Below are 23,473 nucleotides of genomic sequence, written 5' to 3'. Positions count from 1 at the left end.
CGGGCTGAATTCCATTTGCCACTTTTCTACCCACCTGACCAGTCCATTGAAATCTTCCTGAGCCTACAGCAATCCTCCTATCAACCACACGGCCAATATTTGCGTTGTCTGCAAACTTCTTGATCATGCCCCCTGCATTGAAGTCCAAATCATTTATACCACAAAAAGCAGGGGACCTAGTGCTGAGCCCTGTGGAACCCCTCTGGAAATAGCCTTCCAGTCACAAAACTGTTACCAGTCAGCTGTTACCCTTTGTTTCCTGCCGTTGCGCCAATTTTGTATCCAGCTTTTTTTTTTTTAAAAACCAGTCTGCCATTTGGGACCTTATCAAACGCCTTGCTAAAATCCATGTAGGCAACATCAACTGCACTACTCTCATCAATTCTTCTTATTACGTCCTCAAAAAAGTTAACTTAGTCAGACATGATTTTCCCTTAAACCCATGCTGACCGTCTTGATTACTCCATGCATTTCTAAGTGACAGTTTATTGTGTGTCGTCTCAGAATTTATTCCATTAATTTGCTCAGTACTGAGGTTAGACTGATTGGCCTGTAATTATTCCATCTATCCCTGACTCCAAACAAAGGTATGGCGTTAGCAGTCCTCCAATCCTCCAGCACCTCGCCTGCATCCAGTGAGGATTGGAAAATGATGTTCAGATCTTCTGCTATGCCCTCCCTGGCTTCTTTTAACAGCCTGGGGTACATTTCATCCAGCCCTGGTGATTTACCCACTTTCAAGGACACTAATCCCCCTTAATACTTCCTCTCTTCCTATGTTTATCAGATTCAATATTTCACACTCCTCCTCCTTAAGCATATTTCATCTCATTTCCTAGTGACTCTCAACAGCAGTCTGACAGTTTGTGAATATCACCACACTGCTACATTTCTCAAAATTACAGGAAGTCATTGCTAGTGTCATGAAGAGATATTGATGTTTATAATGTTCTTGGAAATTATTTTTAAATTGGAAATGTAGTAGAGTCTGTGTCTGTGAGCATCTCGGTGTGTCTTAATTGGATTAAAGCCAGCTAGTCTGGATGCTTTGATGCATAGTAGTTTTGAGATGTTAATTAGATAAACGTAAGGAAGTTAAAAAGGTAAAGTGTAATTTACATTTGTTGAATAAACCATTCAAAAGAATGGGTAAAATCTTGCACCTAGCTGGGAGATGCCAAGCAATGTGTTTATATTACTAACAAAATTGGTGAAATAAAAGGATATTATTGTTAGGAAAGGTAAAATTAAAAAACCTAGTAATACAATGGAAAATTTACATTCAAAGGGAAAAACTAGGTATAAGTTTGTGTGTGAGTCAGAGGCATTTAAGATCTAACCAGGCTGTACGCCCACACTGTCTGCAAAGGAAACAAATTGAAAGGAACCTCATTTTGAATTTGTAAGGTCAAATGTGCTTTGCCTGGTGTCTGTTTAAAGTCCATGGGTTATTGTTGCCTTGGTGAAGATTTACCTGGGAGTGATTAATTTGGGGATTGGTTTAAAAGTTATTATGGTAGTAATTAGTAGACATGGAAAAGTGTTTAATTTGTTGTTAAATTAATAATATTTAATTTAGTTTTATATAAAAACCTCTTGAGGTTCGGTGGTTTTATTCCTGAATTCAGAGTTGCATCTCAAACATACTTTATGATTTAAACAACTCAGCCTTTACTAACTGCTGTGTCATAACAGCTAGCAGGTTCCCACTCCTTTGCTGACATTATCGTTTGTACCTCCTCACCAATGTCTCATGTTAGTACTACTATTTCAAACTATCTCTTCCGCGATAGGTGTAGCTTCTTGAACAGACTGGGGAGGGGGACAAATGTGCTGCCCTTTTCCACTCACAATCCCAGCAAGTTTATGAGAGAAAAATATCACAATGATGGCTCAAAGTGATACTTTCTAATAGAGCTATTCTGTCAAGATTCTAGCTCTGCATGTTGATTTTGTGGTTTTGAGTTTGGCTGTGTGGAAGTGAGATAAGGGTCAAGATAGGAAAACTAAGTTTTAAGAGTACAGCCTTGTGGGAATGAGGCTTCACCTTCACTTTCTCTCATTCTTTTATTGGTCTTTCAGACAAAATGGGATTCTTGCACAAGGGCAATTTCTGAGCCTTCCTCCAGTTTGGGTTGTCTTTTTGTATTAGGTGCAATCTTGTCATGTAAACAGCATAACCATGATGCAATGCAAGCTGAAAAAGCCCACGCACAATGACAGATGTGAAGCTATAAACCATTCTGGCGTCATATAATTCCATACAGCTAGTCTGTGTAGTGAAGCCCTTTGAAAATGTTAAGTTACAGCTATAAATACATGGCCCATAGATATGCATAGCCACCAATTTTTAGAGAGTAATGATAAGAACAGACTAAAAGTTGCAGCAGATTACTGAGAGCACAGTACAGCACGCATATCTGCATAATATGCTTGGAACGCTAAGATTGGCTTATGCTAGCAGCTTCTTTAAAAAGTGCCACATCTGTTCCCAGGATAATTCCAAAACGTTGAGCTCGGTAGCCAGCTTCTACCACACATGCTGTTCTCCTGTGCGGGACATACCTTAGAGGAGCAAACAGGACAGCACCCACCCTGTTACACTCTTCGCGTGCTGTAGCAACTCCGCTTCAAAAGCTTTTAACCAGGAAGTCGAATACTGTATGGCTCATTATTTCCCAGACTCATGTTTCGGCCTTCACACTGTGCCAGTCAGTGGGCTTTTCCAGTCATTTTCCTTTTAAAATGCACAGCCTTTTAACAACTTTTTCTGCACACCCCCCACCCCACCAAATTTTCCCCAAAGTTCATGAGATTTTTTGTCACCAACTCACCCAGTAAGTTCCCAGCATCAAGCCCAATATGGACAATGAGCTCAATGAAACTATTCAAATTAGTTTGGCCTCAGAAATTCTGACGGGATCAGCCCTGCTCTGTGAATGGACCTATAAATTAACTGTAATCAGTTCAGGATTCAAACTGAAGTAAATTTGAATTCTTAGCTGAGTTTTCATCTGGTTTTAATATGTGGCCAAGGGGTGTTAAATAAAATTTCTGGGGTCTAAGATAATATCAATGCTAATTTTACAAAGGAAACATTTGAGAAACCTAAATATCCATTACAATACACTTGTATACATTCATCAACTACTTAGGTTGAAGTTTGAGGTTTTTATTTGAACAAAGTCTCCAAGCAGCTGGACCTGGGCATCATTACTGTAAACAAGACAGAAGTGCACAATCACCTCAGGGAAGCCATTAAGATTTTCCACTTTGCCTCTTGATGCTGTTTTTAAAACAGTCTTTAGCACCAGCAAAAAGTTGCATGCACCCTAACAGGAGGTGAGAAAACTCATTATCTAAATGTTTGAGGGATAGGACCAGTTAATTAGTTCATTCATACTGCACTTATAATTAAGATACAACAACTTGGCAGCACAACAATTATGATACGTGCTTCAGAATACTGACTGTTCCTGTACGTTCCAATTGACGAACCAATGCATTTCCTATCAGTTTCCCAGACATACCAACACCACTACAATGGGTGGGCAATCCATTCTGCAATCCAAGGTAACAGCTGCCAAAAATCCGCTACATAATATGCCTTAAAAACTCAGTACCAATTAACGCTTGAAAATGGCAGGAAGCAGCCATCATGTCCACCATGCCATGACAATGATTCAACCAAAGACACAACCGATGTACCCTAACCACACAATCTTCTGGAAGAGGCAAGAAAAAAAACACCTGAATAAGCCAATAAAACTCAAATTTCTCTCCAACTCCTTAAAGCAATCAAGTAACTAATAACTCTTTTCCTCAAAATTTCCAGAAGGCATTTGATAAGGTGCCACATCAAAGGTTATTGTAGAAAATTAAAGCTCATGGTGTAAGGAGTAACATATTGGCATGGATAGAAGATTGGCTAGCTAACAGAATGCAGAGTGTCTTTTTCTGGTTGGCAGGATGTGACGAGTGGTGTGTCACAGGGATCAGTGCTGGGGCCTCAACGTTTTAGAATTTATATCAATGACTTGGATGAAGGGATCGAAGGAATGGTTGCTAAATTTGCTGACGAGACAAAGATAGGTAGGGAAGTAAATTGTGAAGAGGACATAAGGAGGCTACAAAGTGACATAGATAGGTTAAGTGAGTGGGCAAAGATCCGGCAAATGGAGCATAATGTGGGCAAATGTGAAATTGTCCATTTTGGCAGGAAGAATAAAAAAGCTTGTTATCTAAATGGTCAGAAACTGCAGAGCTCTGAGATTCAAAGGGATCTGGTTGTCCTAGTGCATAAATCACAAAAGGCTCATATGCAGGTACAGCAAGTAATTAGGAAAGCCAATCATAATGTTATTGTTTATTGTGAAAGGAATTAACTACAAAAGTATAGAGATTATGCTTCAGTTGTACAGGGCACTGGTGAGACCACATCTGGAGTACTGTGAACAGTATTGGTCTCCTTATTTAAGGAAATATGTAAAATGCGTTAGCAGTTCAGAGAAGGGTTGCTAGGCTAATAGTAGGAATGGGTGGGTTGTCTTATGAGAAACGGTTGAACAGGTTAGGCTTGTATCCACTGGAGTTTAGAAGAGTAAGAGGCAAATTAATTGAAACCTTTAAGATCCTGAGGGGTCTTGACAGAGTGGATGTGGAGAAGATGTTTCCACTAGTGGGAGAACCTAGAACTAGAGATCACTGTTTAAAAATAAGGGGTCACTCATTTAAGACAAGACGAGGGGAAATTTTCTCTCTCAGGTGGTCTTGAGTCTTTGGAACTCTCTTCCTCAAAAGGCAGTGGAAGCAGAGTCTTTGAATATTTTAAGGCAGAGCTAGATAGATTCTTAATTAACTAGGGGATGAAAGGTTATCGGGGAATGTGGGGTTGAGGCTACAATCAGTTCAGCCATGATCTTATTAATTGGCAGAGCAGGCTCGAAGGGCCGAGTGGCCTACTTCTGCTCCTAATTTGTATATTCACATGTTTGTATGTAACTGGAAATACCTTCTTTCTTTCAGGAACTTGACCCTTCTAAAAAGACCACAAATTCATACAGAGTGTACATTTCAGTAGTTTGTTCCAGAGGTAAATGCTCCTTATGAAAATTAATAATTCTCTGCATCTAACATCATTCTGTCTACATATCTGCCCTCATTATCCATCTTAAATAGCTTATACAGCATGATTTATGATCGCTCTTCATTTGAAAAAAATCATAACCCCTCCAATGTATTCTTTAATTCTTAGGGAGTGTGCGGGTGATTTATTTAAGTGCATGGCCCCCTTTAAGTCTTTCTGCATGGCTATGCACGTGCATTAAGGGGGCAGACTTGCGCATGCTAATTTACAGGTTGCTGCACAGCTTACAGGGAATATTGATCCCCTCCAAGCTCATTCCTTCAAATAGCCCTAACCACTGAAGCATACCTCCATAAATAAACTCCTTTGGTATCATTCCAGCTGGCCTCCTTTGCACTTTCTCCAAAAGCTTGCATTCTTTTTGTATGGTCACCAAAATTTATAGATTAGCTAGATTCTAGCAAGTTACAAAACTATTGATTAAAATACATGCATTAACATTGTGCAAACTTAACTGACTAGGTGGAAAATTATCATTTTGGTATACAGCACATTTTTACTGGGTGACTTGGATTTTAAGCCAAGAAAGCAAACAGCACTTCAAAACCAACATTAAATTCACATACTCACTTATATTCTCATTACAGAACCATTTCAAGAATTAGTTTCAATTACAAGGCTAGCCATCCTGTGGAATCCACTGCATCATTCATAAATTATAGCAGCACAGCCAACAAACTACACGTGTAGTTTGCAAGTCACGACTAGCAATTCTTTATGGTAGTTGGACCTTTCCTAGTAGTTTAAAAGGTCTGGATGAAATAACTTGTACTTCTATAGGGCACTTTACATAGGAAAAATAAAATTTTTGTCTTAACAAGTTTAGCTGAAGGAAACTACATTTCACCCAAGACTGGATGTCTGACAAATAGTCAGACATTAGAGATAGTGGAACGGTCAAGACTGATTGTGGAGAACTAAAGCTGGGTATTGTCAGTATACATGAGAAAATTGACCCCACACTTGGTGGATGATATTGCCAAATGGCACTATGCAGATGAGGAAGAAGTTTGGCGGAAGGTTGGAGGGTCCCCGAGAATAGAACTTGATAATTTCAGAGATGAAGCAGCCCTTGCCGGATATAGTCTAGATGCAAGGGCTAAGTGAGCGCGGAACCAAATAAGGATAGTCCCATTGAGTTGGCCAACAGAGGAGAGACATTACGGCGAGGATGGTGTAGTTGACCATGTCAAAGGCTGAACAAAAGTTGAAAAAGATGAGGAGAAAAGCACCAGTCAAAGAGGATGTCATATAAAACTGGTTAGCGCCTTTTTGGTGCTTTGGTAAAGGGTGAAAACATGATTGGAGACATTCAAACTTGGAGGCTGTAAAAAGGATGAGTATGAATATAGGATATGCTACACGTTCCACAACCTTGGATAGGAAACGGGAATTAGAGTCAGAGTCTTCGAGGTCTACAGCACATAAAAAGGCCCTTCGGCCCATCGAGTCTGCGCCGATCAAACAAGTACCTAACTATTCTAATCCCATTTTCAGCACTAGGTCCAATAGAGTCATAGAGAATTGGAGATGGGTGAGTAGCAAGTTTCCTTCTAATATTTTTTTGTAGTGCATCGGCAATTTATTTAAGTGTATTTTAACATTCTTTGTGCGTCCATGCATGCACAGTAGCTTAAAGGGTCCTGACCACATGGGGACTTTCAGGCTGCAATACAGTTTACAGCACACATTGGTCAGTAGTTTACCAGGACAGAATCAAGAATAGGCTTTTTGTAAAAGGGAAGGTAATAATTACAGTATGGAAAGGTATGAGGATAGTATCTAAGTAGAGGAAACTATTCACAATGTCAGCTAGCCTGACTTCCAGTAAAGGAAGTTAGGCACAGTTAGCAGTTCATTGAGAATGGCTTCAAGAAAGCAGAAAGCAGGTGGAATGAATTCAGAGAGGGGATGAGAAGGGACAGGACAGAAACTAGAGAAGGAGAAAGACATGGTTTAAGGAGCAGACCAGGGGAGAGATTTGACTTGGTGGGGAAGAGATGGGCAAGATAAGCCATCAATAAGGAAACTTCATCAGTCGCCAGAATAAAAATGACAGCAGTATTTTACGTTATTTCCAGGCAATGACGTTATCAGGGAGTGATGTTAAAAAAAAAGTTGGTAAGGCACAAGGTAATTGAGTACAGAACTTGCAAACATCGTTTGAACAGGGGCAGGAAGCTCAACAGTCTAGTCAGGCCTCAAGATTAAAAATGTGAAATGTAAAAGAAAAACCTCAGATCTACTAGAACACAAGCTTAGAAACAGCATTATTAGCTTGCTGCAATTATTTAACAAATTGAGTTACTAAATCTTGTCAAAAAGTTCAAAATTATAAAACCGAGCTCAAAGACTTGCAAAATTTCACCCACTGTGCAACAAGCATTTCCTGTTCAGGCCAGCTATTTCCTATCTTTGAGGCTAATGTCACAATAAGTTAGACAATATTTTCAAATGATGATGCAGCTGTTGTACTGGTTTTTGAATGAGCAAGATGCTGAAGAATGACCAATAGAAGATTCCAAATGAAATGAAAATTCCTTTTGCTGATGCAGGTACACACACATTGCTGTTAGGAAGGGAGTTCTGAGATTTTGATCTGGAGATAGTCAAGGAATGGCAATATAGGTCCAAGTCAGGATGATGTGCAGCTTGGAGGGGAACTTGCAGCAGTGGTGTTCCCATGCGTCTGGTGCCCTTGTCCTTCTAGGTGGTAGAGTGGGCTTGGTAAGTTGATACAGCAAATCTTATACATGGTACACATTGCTGCCACTGTGGGTAAGTAGTGGAGAGAGTGAATGTTTAAATTTGTGGAGGGGGTGCCAATCAAGCAGTCTGCTTGGTCCTTTCCTTAAATTAGTGCTAATATATACTGAATACTTACAGACAGGCGTGATCCAGCACGTACTCTTGCTACAAATTCTTTTTCCTTTTCAGCAGCTTCTCGTTGGATTCTTTGGAAATTGGTCAATGCTGTAGTGAATTCTGCTACTAAACGATCTTTCATTAGCTTTCTTTGTCGCTGCAAATAAAAATAGCGTGTACTAAAAATGAAGGCACATTTCAAAATAGTCATGGTGGTCCTAAATGATACAGTTCATTTTGTAAATGAGTTGTAGTTTACACAGAAACTGAGACATTGATGGTGAAATTAATTTGTATTTGCAATTTAAAGTGCTTCAAGGCAATAGTCACATCCACAAAATTACTACGGAGAGATAATGGACACAAAGCCTTTTTCACTATTATTTAAATACATGTTTAAATATATATTTAAATCTAAGTAAACTCAAATATTTTAAAAGCAAAATACTGTGGATGCTGGAAATCAAACAAACAGAAAATGCTAGAAAAACTCAGCAGGTCTAACAGCATCTGTGGAGCGAGAAACGGAGTTAAGGTTTCAAATCTGTGTGACCCTTCTCCAGAAATATTTTAAAATTCCTCTTAAAATGCTTTTACTTACAAATATTGAAATTAAGTTAATAAAACTGCAATGTTTTATAATTAATGTTCATTAATTTTCAAAGATTGTAGTCTTGGTTGTGGAGTTTATTTTCTAGTTAATGGCTATGAATTCATAGATAGAATGTCCTCAATAAGGGTCAAGGGAGAGTTCGATACATCCATGCGGTGAATAACCTCTTACCTGTTCATGAGCATATTTTAGTGATCCAAATTCCTTTATGTTCCTCTCAGTTTCTTTAGCAAGATGGTTGACTAGCTGCTGCTTCTGCTGACTAGGATTGGAAGAAACCATTTAACACAAATTAACAATGTAGCAAGGGTCAGCAGCAATTGTCGACAGCACATAGTTTTTGACAGTCCTATCAAAATCGGTTAGAGAAACATAACAGAGAAACATTGGTACTGCATATCAACATTCACTGATTGCATAGCTAGATCTAAAGCTGCACTGTATATTCAAGTGTGTACACCCAATAATTTTCAGTTTGTTCTCTAGATTTGGGCTATGCTAGCAAGGTTACATTTATTGCTTATCGATAGCAAGGCTGATGGACCTTCTTCCTGAACTGCTGCAAATTCTTGTGCTACTCATAATGACAATAGGTATGGAATTCTAGGATTCTTTCTCATCAATGTTGAAGGAACAGAAGCTTACTTCCAAGTCAGAATACCAGGTGAACCTTAGAGGTGATAGCGTTCCTGATATTGCTGCTCTTGTCTTTCTTGTTGCTATAAAGTCATGGGCTTGGAGGTACTTTCAATGTAACTTCAAGTTACACCAGAACATCCTGCAGCCTTAAAGCATAGGTGAATTCATTGACAGGGATGTCAATCAAGCAAAATACGCAATCCAGGATGGTGTTGAGCTTGAACGTTGAATGTCAGGGTGGAAGCTTCAACTGCTCATTGGCTAGCATTTATAGTTTAAGCGTTACTTGCTACTTGTCAGACCAAGCCTCTGTCATTCAAGACCTGTTGCATCTTGGCCTAAGCTTCATTATCAGGGAGCTGCGAAATGAGCCAAGCACTCAGGGATCAGTGAACAGCTCCATTCTTGACCATACAAAAGAACCAACATCACTGGTAAAGCAGTTGATGATTGAACAAAAGATCCCAGCTTGAGGAACTCCTGAAGCAATGCCTTGAGCTAATAACCCTCTTCCTGTGCATCCATTGCAACTTCAGCCACTGGAGGATTTTCCCATTGACCTCAAGCTTTGGTTGGTGACAAACTCAGTTCAATGCTGTCTTGATGACAAGGGCAGCTGCTCTCACTTCTCCTTTTGACAGTTAGCTCCTATATCCATGTCTCGGTAAGAGTAGGTAAACCAACTGGAATAGCTAGCATTATATGGGGTTACATTATAATAGCCATATGTGTTAAACAGAAATAAATTAATCTCTGGATACAGAGATGCAGGGACTAGCTGTCAGGTGTGGGATTGTGCAAATGTGGAATTTTAATTGCTCAACAGTACCAGCATGTCTGAGAAACCAGAAAGAGTGAAAGGAAAATTGGGCTCTCCATAGTAAATATCGGAGAGAAATATGTAAATAAAGGTCATCCAGGGCAAATGCAATTGTTCATGAATGGAGAATGTCCAAAGATCAATAAACAAATGATAACAATAATCAGCATGTGTTTAGGAGGTCCATACATTGATAGAGCCATACATATAAACTGCACATAGAAGGAATGCTTGCATTATTAACCATATTAAAAGTTTGGCACAATGGAGCACTTCCAGCTACTCTTATATAGGGCTAGCGTGAGTAGTCTGGAATACACAGTTTACAAACCCCATGAGTTCCCTTCTAGTAATATTTGTATCAGGTCATGAGCTGCATTAGCGTTCATCAATAAAAATTATTAATCAGACATCCCTATATCAAGTTCACATGCCTGTGTAATAAGGAATGGATAGTCTGTGCAGTAAACCCAATTGTCTGGTCCAGGGGCGTGACAAGATCTGGTTGGTGAGTTTAATAACACGAGGGCAAAGATTTAGGATAGTCAAAATAAGGAAGGGAGCACGCTATTGGCGGATTGTTCTACAGACTTCTATTGCTTTGCTGGTGATAGGAAGAAGGCTGATTCAATGTTAATTTATTTAGACTTGCTCTGATATATGTGGAAAGCAGGTACAAAAAGGTACAGTAGTATCATGTTGCGTTACTGAATTAGTAATCCAGAGGTTTGAACAAATGATCTGGAGATAGGAGTTCAAATCTCACCAGGGTAGCTAGGAAATTTAAATTCAATTAATTAAATCAATCTGGAATTAGAACAAGCAGCTTGTATCAATAGCGATGACCATGAGACAACCAGATTTTCATATAAACCTACCTGGTCCTGTCACATGTCCTCACCCAGTTTGGACCATGTGTGACTCCAGATTCTTAGCTGCCCTAGTAAGCCATTTAGTTGTATTCAAGGGGGCAACTTACCACCGTCTTCTAAAAGGCAGTATGGGATGGGCAATAAATGCTGGTCCTGCCCGTACCTGAGTAAATAAAATAATCTGAGAATTTTCTACATGGTCTGGTAAATGTTCGCATCATGGCTGCACTAGACTTGCTTAGTTTGAGGGGTGTCTATTCTGTTGAACATGTCTTCAGTGCTATGGCCAGTAATGTTACCAGGATGCATTGTCTTTTAGTGTATCCAGTGCACTGAGCCACTGCCTAATGTCACATTGAGTAAATCAAATACCAGCAGCAATATTTTGGGAGGACACTTTAGCCTTTCATCCTGTAATCACGTGTTGGGCTCCACAATGATTGATGGTGGAAAGACATGTGCAGCCTTTAGTAATCTGCCAGTTCACAACCATTCTTGAATGGTATGAGAGGGCTAGAGAACTCTGTTCTCATTGATTTTGGGATCAATTAATATCTATAACAACATGTTACTTTTTGTGCTTAGCATCAGGTTAGCCATGTGTTTTGTGCGACCTCATTTTAAAGTATGATTGGTGTTTCTCCTGCCACACCCTTCCACACTTCCCAGTGAACCAAAGTTGATGCAGGCAAATTGAATGATGATCCAGGTTATGCGGTTAACAGGTAGTGGTGGTCTATAATTCTGCTGCTGCTAAAGACATGCAGTGTCTCAGGTTTGGGTTGCTAGATGTATTCTAAGTCTGTTTCACTACATGCTGAAGGGTATCTTCACTGTGATGGTCAGACTGTCTCCACAAGGTCTGTGTAATGCCTAAGCTATCATGGGCAGACATGTCAGCAAGAACGAGACCGATCAGGTTATCCCTTTATGTCAGTTCCCTCACTATCCAATGCAGGCTTCAGTCTAGCAACTGTGTCGTCAGGACCTGGCCAGCTTTGTCACTGATACAGTGCACTCGAGTGTTTCAGTTGTGTGGCCTTGCTTCCCTTATGGCTTCTTCCAAGTAGTGTTCGAGAGCACTGATTATTCATTTGGAAGGGTGGGACAGGAGAGGCAAGAGGGGTAGTGGCTAAGGAGGGGGCAATGACAGGTAATAATTGTTAGCAGTGTTTCACTCAAAGCCATGAGACTTAATGGGTTCCAAAGTCAATGTTGAGAACTCCAGAGCAATGTCAAGGTTCGCCGATACAGAAATATTTCTGTGAAGTATTTAAAATAGAAATATTTATGATATAAAAGGAATTATAGGTAGGAACTCAAAGGATCAATATATAAATAATGTTAAAACTGAGTAGTTTGTAAAAGTCACCTGAAACACAATGTTACTTAGATTACAACCTTCAGTTCCCTTTCAGATTTTAGTAAGGAAAGTAAACCCTGTCCTGGAAGGATAAACCAATGGCACTACATGTCAGGAATGGTATTGAAGTGTGTTCTATATCATGATTATATACAAAAGAACGATGAAGCAACGTTACAGGAGCATGACCATTACAACAAAGTCACAACCTGAAAGTACATTGAAAAAATAAAAGTCCACTTTTTAAAAGAAAGTTAAAAAGAAAGTTAAAATCCAAGTTTGTTATGCTTAAGGGTATAAAAAATAAAAGCAGGCTTCTATTCTGCTCTGCCATTCAGCAAGATCATGGTTGATCTTTTAGGAACTCTACTTTCCTGCATATTCCCATATCCCAGAATATGCTCAGCAATTTAGTATCCACAGCTCCCTGGGGTAGAGAATTCCAAAGATTCACAACACAGTGAAGAAATTTCTCTTCATCTCAGCCTTAAATGGCTGACACTTTAGGTCTGAGGCTGTGTTGTGTTCTAGACTTCCTAGTCAGGGTAACATTTTCTCAGCATTTACCCTGTCAAACCCCTTAACAATTGTATATGCTTCAATTAGATCACCTTTCATTCTTCTAAGATCCAGGGAATGTAGGCCTAGTCTTCTTAATATTCCCTTATAGGATATTACCATTCTCAATTATGTCTCAGAATGATATAACACAGAAAGGGGTCAATGACCCATTATGTCTGGACTAGGCGGTTTTCTTAGAGCTAATTAGTCCATACCCCTGCCCTTCTCAACTTATCTTTTTCAAAAATGTGTCCACTTCTCTTTTAATAGCTGCCATGGATTCTCTGCTTCCAGTTTTTGGGAAGTCACTCCAAGTTTGAACTTTAAAAAAATTCTAACCACATACCTTCCTTATTTTGACTATCCTAAATCTTTGCCCTCGTGTTATCAACTCACCAGCCAATGGAAATAACTTTTCCAAATTTACTAGTCAAAACTCCTCAATTATGAATACCTCTTTCTGATCTCTTAATTTTCATTGCTCTGATTAAAGAATCTAGACTTTATACTTATGCATAATACTCACAGCGTCTGTCGAAGTTCTACATTATCCTGAGGTTTTCCAAAGTAGCTTAAAATCTTCTGGATTTCTGCAGCTGAAGTGAAAAGTTATCAAATATTGAATTAAGATATTTAAGACAAAATAAACAATTTCCAGCAAATGATAATCTTGAAGGCCAACTAATTGTACAGGAGGTACAAAGAATCGACAGATACAACCAATTGACGATGATTTACTGGTCTAGTGTGAGTTGCAGGTTCACTCCTCCAAGTCTCATTAAAAAGCCAAGCTGGCTAACCTAATAGTGTCAGTCACCCTGAAAATACTGTAGATTTGCCTGGTTCAGGCATAAGATTATCGATTTCACCATAAGATCAATATAGTTCTGACCTCACATTGCAAGGCAGGTCATCTTGAAGCCAGTCAGTTCAGGAGCATTGCTGAAAGAGAGAGATTTGTTGTCGAAGCTTTTGGTTTTGCAACATCAGGACAGATGCAAAAAATGCCAAAATTTAAAGACAACAACAATTTCACTAGAGCTGTACCTTGAGTATCCTGTCTTCCATTCTTAATTAGCACTTTTCTTAGACAAATATCACCACCTTCAACACCTCTTTGACCCTTTTGTCTGTGACATCTTTGGATTATCTGCTCCTATCACTGCTTGCTTATCTCCACAATCACCACACCCTCAACTTCTCTCTTCCCCCCCCCCCGCCCCCCACCTTAAACTAGTTTATATTTCTCCCTTCTCCTAACTATGCTTCAGTTCTGCCGAAGGGCCATGAAGGCTCGAAACGTTAACTGATTTCTTCTCCGCCGATGCTGCCAGACCTGCTGAGTTTTTCCAGGTAATTCTGTTTTTGTTTTGTTAACAATTTATACTGCATGAGAAAAGGGTGCTGATTGGTTGGCAAGTCAACTCTGACTGGTTTGAGGCATTGCCATAGAGAATGCACCAGGGAACTATTGTGCCCCCATGCTTCTGTTTAATTCAAAAAAGGATGGGTCCCAGCATTCTCAACAGAAACACCTCAACAAATCAGAGTCAGCTTGCTAACCAATCTGCACCCATCTCAATTGTTACTCCCTTTGAATTTTGGCATTCTTGCATCTGTCCTGATAAGTGCAAAACTAAAAGCTTCAACAGCATCTCTCTTTTTTTTTGGGTAATTCTCAAGTTCTGTACTACTAAGCAACTATTTGTATACCAGTCAGTTCAATTCCAGAAATCAAGCTCGCCTCCTTTCCCGAAAAAGGATAGTTACTGGTTGTTTGTTTGACATTAAGAAACATTTGTATAATCACTTGCTAGGAGGACAGTAGAGAACAGGAACTTCTGAACACCGCTGGTTGTAAAGTAACGACAAACCATACCCCAAATAGGGGTTTCTCCAGTTGGACTGCAAAATTTCAGCAACAACTGTTTGCCTCTTTATAGCCCAAAGTGGTAAACAATAGTCACTATATATGCGCACATGTTCGCACATCTGGGCTCATACCTGCTAGTACCCATTGCGCCAAATTTCTTCAGTCAATGACCATCTGCTTTCAGTATAGAAGGGTCTAATTAAGATAGCTTGCAATATGCCAGTCACATCCTAGACATCCAATCTTACACATCAGACAAGTCATCAGAAGACAATGCTGCCTAACACATTATCAAATTGATTGAAAATCAAGGTGTGTAAAATTGTATTGATTAATAAATTTAAACATTAGTAATCAACGCTGCTCAATCTGTGATTTTATTAGTCATGTTTACTTACACATGCACATTTTAACTTTTGCGCATGTCTGTAAAATGGCTAGGCAAAAGGCAGATTATTGATAGTCCAAGGCTGATCAAGCAATCTGTTCTGCTGCAAACTTCAGTCCGTGTCCTGTAATGCTACTGACCTTACCAAATACAACGATAAAGCCAAGGTATGTATGGTATCACGGAGGGGCAGAGTGCAAAGATACAATATGACGACCACCTCTTGACAAAGGATTTCTACCTACAACTGTTAACCTCTCTTTTCTCTTCTTGGGAACTGATAAATCTGTTGCACATTTCCAGAACATAAACTTCAGATTTCTAACATTTTCTTTGTCGCTGCAACATTTTGTAATTGTAATTGCAAAGTTTATACTATTACCGCCCTCTGGTGGTATGAACAAAAATATACAAGATGCTGAACTGCTGTGAATTGTTAATGTCAACTTAAACTTTCCACGAGTGCATCCAACACCTAGTGTGTTAATAAAGCTTTCAGCCTTTTTATAAAAACGTTACTTTCTTCATAGGATGTCAGCAAGAATGGCACAGCATGACCATCCCTAGTTGCCATAGGTCACTAAGTCAATTAAATAGCATAGAGCTACAGTCATATGTAGGCCTGCCTGACCAGATGGGAGGTCCAATCTCTTTTCTGCAGAACATTAATGAACCAATTGCTTTTTAAAAAAAACTATAATCTGTCATCTATTATGACATATTTTTCATCTAAATCCACAAATTACCAGTTTTACTAATTTATTTTCATACTTTTCGACAGGCAGAAATACGGACGTGACCTTTGGGCTGTTAATCTGGCACCACACCAATAAATTACCATGCACTTAAGTAAAAATTGTTATTTCTTCTCATGTACACACCTTGTATAAGACATTGTACAAGTTACTGAAACTATGCAGATACAAACACCAACTAACTGAAGGTGATCTTGCATTTCTCCACCCAAGGTGCTCAGCCAGATCATCAACCTGACTTGAGTGACACTGCCACATTTGCATTGATGTGGGCCAGAAAACACTTCACACCAACTCCAAGTTCATCTATATACTACAAGGATGTCCATGGAGACAAATAATCTAAAGAGAGAGTAAAAACACCCTAGTCCATTCTTATGCACCCCTTTCAGCTAGTTTTATAAGCACTGGCAGAGACTTAGGGATAAATCACTAACTGAACTTTTTAGTCACAGAACTATATATAGACCAGAAGGATCACAAAGAGTGTTTAAAAAAAATTAAGGCAACAAATATACTACATTGGAATATGAGGCATTTTATACAGATTAAATTCTATGACATGATATGCCTAATTTTGTGTGAAGCCAAAGGCAAAAAAAAACAAGTTTTATCACTAATGGGAATAAATTACAATTAATTCAATAACCAGGAATTGAAGGTTTCCTTTAAACAAATTATATTCAAAAAGTACACTGCTGTAGAATAAGCTGGTCATTATCTATACTGTGTGCAAGGCATTTTACTAAAATTAATGCATGTGGCCAAAGTATTTTGCCATAGCCAAAATACTTCCTTGCATTGGAGCAGCTGTGATTTCAGTCATTTTATGATCTGCCTTTTACAAACCCATGCTAGTTATCCTTAATTAACTCAAACCTGCCACATTTCTTCATTCTCAAGACCCTCCCTAATACCCACTTCCTAACGCAAGCTTTTGGTTGCCCCTTCTAATATTTTTTTCTTTAGCTTGGCATACATTTTTCTCCAATTCCGAAAATGTCTTGGAACACTAAAGGCACTAAGTAAATACAAACTGTATTTGCACTACTTTTGTGCTGGCATCATTTTAATTCAGAATCTGTGCCTTGGCACTTACACTGATAAATCCAGTTCTCTTAACCCAGCGGCAAATTTACAGACCCATGAAAAACGATTTTTTGTCAACCTCCCTAGTACAATCCCCCCCTCCCTCCAACTTGATATCTATGAATTTAATCATCTTGTACAGACTGCATATGCAAAGCAAGTCAGGAATACAAGCATTCAAAGCTCAGAGCCCTCAGAAAACTGTCAGAGTCCACAGTAATATACAGTACAAAAGGCAGCCATTCAACCCATCAAGTCCATGCCACAGCAATCCAATCAGTTCCACTCCCCAGCTCAATCGCTGTAGCCCTGCAAGTTTACTTCCTTCAAATACCCATACAATTTCCTTTCAAAATCACTGACAGCTTCCGATTCCACCACCCTCATGGGCAGCGAGTTCCAGATCATTACCGCGTTGCATAAAAAAGTTCTTCCTCAGATTCCCCTGCATCTCTTGGCCAAAATCTTAAATGTACCCCCTTGCCCTTGTACATTCAGTTAATGGGAAGAATTTTTCCTTGCCTCCTTTACCCAAGCCTGTCATAATCTTGTACACCTCTATCAAATCTCCCCATAATCTTGTTTTTTCCAAGGAGAACACCACCAGCCTTTCCAGCCTAATCTTTCAACTAAAACGGCCCCCATCCTTGAAAACACACTTATTCAAAAAAAGAGAACGCAAGGACAGTCCTAATAACTACAGGCCAGCTAGCTTAACATCAGTGGTGGGTGAGGTTTTGAAATTTATAATTAGTGAAAAAAATCATCTTGGAGAGGTTTCAGTAATTTAAGGAAAACTAGCATGGATTTGTAAAAGGCAGATCATGGCTAACTAATCTAATTGAACTGTTGATGCAGCAGAGAAGGTTGATAAAGGGAATGCAGTGGATGTTGTCCTATGGGTTTTGAGAAAGCATTTGACAAAGTACCACATAAAATACTGGTTTCCAAAATCGAAGCTTATGGGATAGGTAAATCAGTGTCCAATTAGGTGAAAAAAATTTGGCTTCAGGACAGAAAGCAGCGAGTCATGGTAGATGGTTGTTTTTTGGACTGGAGGGTGGTAGAAAGTTGTGTTCCCCAAGGGTCAGTGCTAGGAACAATGTTGCGTTAAATATAAATGACTAGAATCTGGAGTAAAATTTTTAAAAATTGCTGATAATACCAAACCTGGAGGATCAACAAACAGTGAGGATGATACCAATCACCTGTGCCAAGACATAGGTAGATCAGCAGACTGGGCAGACAAGTGGCAGACAGAATTTAATGCAGAGAAGTGTAAGTTGATGCATTTGGCAGAAGGGTTAGGAAGATGCAGTATAAACTTAATGGCACAGGAGTGTGCAGAAACAGAGGGGCAGGGCGGGGGTGGCGGGCAGGGGATGCATGTACATCAAATCTTTGAAGGCGGAAAGGCATTGTGAGAAAGTGGTTAGCAAAGCACAGTTATATTTGAGCTTCATAAATATAGGCATTGAATGCAAAAGCAAGGCAGTTATGCTGAGCCTTTATAAAAAAGCTCTGGCAAGGCCCCAACTAGAATACTGCAAGTTTGGTATGATGGACAAATTTTGAAATGTTACTCTGTATTCCAAGATCCAAGTCATTTACATATAGCAAAAAAAAAAGCAGTGTTCCTTGAGGAGCACCATTATCTACCAGTGTCCAGTCCAAAGAACTACCATCTACCATGACTCGCTGTTTTCTATCCTTAAGCCAATTTTTGAATATCTGGTTGGGCACTGACCCTCCTATTCCATAAGCCTCAATTTTGTTAACTATGTGTATTTTGTCCAGGGTCCCCCAAAGGAGTCTATAGTTCCTTTTTGCAACTCGCTGTTTTCTATCCTTAAGCCAATTTTTGAATATCTAATTGGGCACTGACCCTCCTATTTCATAAGCCTCAATTTTGTTAACTAGTCCTTTATGTGTATTTTGTCCAGGGTCCCCCAAAGGAGTCTATAGTTCCTTTTTGCTTTCTTCATGGCAACATCTTGGCCAGAGTCAACTTGCCAACCAATCATTGCCCTTGTCTCTTATCACATAAATTGTTGTGATTGTTTGAAATTTGGCATTCTTGAGTTTGTCCTGATGAGTGCAGGATGAAAAGCTTCAGCAATGTGTCTCTCTTTTCAGCAACATTCAAGATCCATACTACCAACCACCTATAACATAGTCTGTTTCTTTATTCTTGCTAGGTTATAATAGTAAATTTGCGTTTGCAAATTAATTAGTTGTCTACTAGAAAGGAAGATATTTTGTAACTTACAATTTTGTGCAATCTTCTGGATGTTGGAACTTATAACTTGAGCAAGTTGGTGTGCCTCTGAAGATAGATCCGTTTCTCCCAATTTATCATCTTCATTTTTTCCATAAGACATGGCTGGTTAACAGTTTAAATAAAACTCCAGCGAGATTTTCAGTTGACCAGCATCAGAAGTTCAAAAAACCTTCCCGTGTGGATTATTTCTGGCACCTAGAAAACAAGCTGAAGTAATATTTATATATTAACAAAAAATCTGAAAAGGATTTAATAGAGTATCCACTATCCACTTGTAGGGAATTCAAAACCAGGGGTGATAAATATAATAAACCCAATAAAAAATTCAGGAGAAACTTCTTTACCCAGGGGGTGGTGAAAATGAAGAAAACGCTTTCAAAAAGTTAACATCTCCCATAATTCATCTGCATGTATTTTTGATCTGTCCCACACCCTTGGGCATTAGCCTAGGCTCAGTGATAACATTCACCTCAATTGTAGGTTGAAATCCCACTCCATAAACTCAACCACAATCTAGGTCAACCCTTCAGTGCAGTACTAATATTGCACTAGTCAGAGGTACAGTATTTTGAATGAGACTTTACACTGAGACTCCATCTACCCATTTAGAATCTTGTGGAAGAAACTGAAAAACTGGGGCGCTCTTCTAGCATTCTTGCTAGAACCTAGCATGCACCTCAATCAGCACCACTAAAAACCAACAATCTAGTCATTTACCTCAATGCAGTTTGTAAGACCTCACTTTGTGAAAATTGGATGCCACGCTTACCCCTACACTATAAGTGATGAAACTTCAAAAGCACTTCACTCTCAATTGCTTTGGGACACCCTGAAGTCATGAAAGGTGCTATATAAATGCAATAAATAATTGAAAGAGAATAACTATTGTGCACATAAGAGACTCCTGTGGGACAGATAGCCTGATGTTGCAGAATGCACACTTCTTACAGAAATCAGTTCAGGTATCCCAGAAAGTATCAGAAACTTGCCAAATTGAGAATTAGAGATGAAATTCGGTGCCTTATCATTAAAACATCCATACTCCCCAACTTTTGGCTAAAGGCCACAACTGGTCCATTTCCTTTAAATTTATCAATTGCATTGCATTTCTGACAGTATTTCAGACTGTAAGGTCAGGCTAGGAATTATACCATTTACTAGTACAGAAAATACAACAAAATTAACTGGCTGGTCTTCTAATTAACAGTGGCCAAATCAGTTGAACGTCAGATGGCTACTGATAAGTCATTTGAAAGTTTCTCTTTGCATACAAATAGACTGCTTTCATCAGAGGCTTTTATTTAAACTTGGCAAAAAACCAAAGGTCTCAGTGGTATAATGGGGGGAATGGGGGAGTCAGAAATAGGAATGGAAGCATAAATTCAGTGGGGGTAGGAACGGGTATGAAACTTGGCAAAAAATAAAACATGCTCAGATAGCCTGCAGATGCTCTGCCAACAGTATAATGAGCATCCCATCTAACATCACAAATTCAGGCAGCAAACCAGAATAGTGGAAACTTTAACCAAAGGAGCAATGGGGTCTAGATTTGGAAGCCTAAGGGCTAACTGAAGCATGCAAAAACCTTCAAGAGAGAAGGCACCACCCCCAAACACTGATTACTCTCCTAGCTGTGTGCTGCAACATCAGCAAAATAGGAGGTGTCAGCTGTGGCTCAGTTCATAGCACCCTCGCCTTTGAATCAGAGGGTTGTGGGTTCATGTCCCACTCCCGGAAACCAAGAACTGTGATTGTACTCGGAAAGAGTTGCAATCTGTGACTGTTGATAACTCGAAAGAGTATCAGCAAAATAGGAGGTGTCAGCTGTGGCTCAGTTCATAGCACCCTCGCCTTTGAATCAGAGGGTTGTGGGTTCATGTCCCACTCCCGGAAACCAAGAACTGTGATTGTACTCGGAAAGAGTTGCAATCTGTGACTGTTGATAACTCGAAAGAGTATCAGCAAAATAGCCAGCAAGCTGGGAGGGGTATTCTGGTTAAAAAATAAATCTGTGTAAGTGATGGATAGGCTTGGAGAAGAATGCAGCATCCTCTGCCAAAAAGGTTTGCTACGAGCAACAAGGAACACACCAGGGAGGAGTAAGCACCTGTGACCAAAGATAATTCAATTTTCTAAAAAATTTTCAGGAGGCTGCTTTTATCAGGCAGAGTCAACATGATTTTGTAAAAGGAAAATCACGTTTAACCAATTTATTGGAGCTCTTTGAAGGAGTCACATGAGTTGTGGATAAAGGGGGACCAGTGGATGTACTGTACTTAGATTTCCAGAAGGCATTTGAGAAAGTGCCACATCAAAGGCTATTGCAGAAAGTAAAAGCTCATGGTGTAGGGTTGACATATTGGCATGGATAGAAGATTGGCTAGCTAACAGGGAGCAGAGAGTTGGCATAAATGGGTCTTTTTCTAGTTGGCAGGATGTGACAAGTGGTGTGCCACAGGGATCAGTGCTGGGGCCTCAGCTTTTCACAATTTATATAAATGACTTGGATGAAGAGACCAAAAGAATGGTGGCTAAATTTGCTGACAACACAAAGATAGATAGGAAAGTAAATTGTGAAGAGGACGTAAGGAGGCTACAAAGTGACATATAGGTTAAGTGAGGGGGCAATGGTCTTGACAAAATGGGGTATAATGTGGGCAAATGTGAAATTGTTCATTTTGGCAGGAAGAATACAAAAGCTCATAATCTAAATGGTGAGAGATTGCAGAGCTCTGAGGTTCAGAGGGATCTGGGTGTCCTAGTGCATGATTCACAAAAGGTTAGTATGCAGGTACAGCAGGTAATTAGGAAAGCTAATAAAATGTTATCATTTATTGTGAGGGGAATTGATTTTAAATGTACAGAGGTCACTGTTTAAATATAAGGGGTTGCTCATTTAAGAAAGAGGTGAGGAAAAATTTTTTCTTTGAGGGTTAAGTGTCTTTGGAACTCTCTTCCTCAAAAGGTAGTGAAAGCCAAGTCTTTGAATATTTTTAAGGCAGAGCTAGATAGATTCTTGATTAACAAGGGGGTGAAAGATTATTGAGGTAGGTAGGAATGTGGGGTTGAGGTTATATTCAGATCAGCCATGATCTTATTGAATGACGTAGGAGGCTCGAGGGGACTACTCCTGCGCCTAATTTGTATGTTCGTATGCGCATAAATGCAACACAAGGACAGACAGAAGCAGCAAGGGAAGTTGAAGCACTGAGGAATCTGATCAGGGAGGAAAGCAAGAGGTGCAAGCAACAGGTTCAGAGAATAACTATGGGCGGGGGAAGACGGGGTGGGGTGTGGGCGCTGACAGATGTGGAGAGCCAACAAGAACATGCACATCGAGGAGGAAGGAATAAAACAGAGAGTGAGCTAAGATGGGACAGATTGAAGTGACTCAATAAGTGGGAAGTGCCAACAATAGTAAGCCACTGTGGAAAAGTGAGATAGAAGCCTAGAGCATGTTCAGGCCCTGATGTATGGAACATAGAGGGTGGCAAGGCAAAATGGAAAGTATACAACAGCATGCAATTGGATATGAGGACTGCACCAACCCTCAAAATGAGACGAAACATGAAAATCAGAATCATAAAGTAAAAAAAAACTAAGCAAAAGATGAGGGAACATAAATTCATCCTAACAATGTCAAAGAACATCCATTTAGCATACAGTTTTGTATATACTATATTTATGAGCATAATACTTCAAAAAACTGCATACATCACAATTTAGCATACCCTGAATCAATGAAACGCCCATTAAGTGTCTCACTCTCAGAGTAAACTTTTATAAAAAAATAAAAGCAGTATTATTTTTATGTACAAACCGCTGGACCATATTTCAGACACGAAGATGTACTTCTACAAAATCAATAAAAATACATCGTCCTTTGGAGAGGCTTCTCAGAATAGGTTACTTCACAAACATTAATAAACTTTGCTATGACCAACTACCTCAAAACAATCACCGAGCAAAACAGGTGTCGAAAACGAGTCAATTGGGGCAAATGAAGCATCTGAATCAAAATAATCTAATAAATAATAACCAATGTAACTTTGGCAGGTAACGAATGTCTGACAAATCTCCTTATTTTTTTCTTGAAGAATGGGCAATAAATGCTGGCCTAGCCAGTGACGCTCAGATCCTACGAATGAATAAATAAAAAAATTGATATGGGATTGGCTGAAGAAAAAACAATTAATTGTTAGAGGACT

The 23,473-nt window shown here is 39.4% G+C and overlaps 1 protein-coding gene across 2 annotated transcripts in view; it reads right to left on the bottom strand.

Annotated features, from left to right (window-relative positions):
* LOC144680747 (syntaxin-7-like) overlaps window positions 1-23,473 on the bottom strand; it is a 58,668-nt gene that overhangs the window by 19,262 nt on the left and 15,933 nt on the right. The window contains exons 2-5 of one of the 2 annotated variants that reach the window (XM_078542084.1): window positions 19,254-19,472; window positions 13,406-13,475; window positions 8,796-8,886; window positions 8,031-8,168 (exon numbers count right to left, since the gene is read on the bottom strand). In XM_078542084.1, coding sequence (XP_078398210.1) covers window positions 8,031-8,168; window positions 8,796-8,886; window positions 13,406-13,475; window positions 19,254-19,365 — 411 coding nt within the window. In that variant the 5' untranslated portion in view covers window positions 19,366-19,472. Of the gene's footprint in view, window positions 1-8,030; window positions 8,169-8,795; window positions 8,887-13,405; window positions 13,476-19,253; window positions 19,478-23,473 lie in introns of both variants that reach the window. The other variant, XM_078542083.1, reaches the window with a different exon arrangement.

Source organism: Cetorhinus maximus, chromosome 5 (genome assembly GCF_964194155.1).
Source record: "Cetorhinus maximus chromosome 5, sCetMax3.hap1.1, whole genome shotgun sequence".
Taxonomy (NCBI): Eukaryota; Metazoa; Chordata; class Chondrichthyes; order Lamniformes; family Cetorhinidae; genus Cetorhinus; species Cetorhinus maximus.
This window is presented reverse-complemented; position numbering and strand designations above follow the sequence as displayed.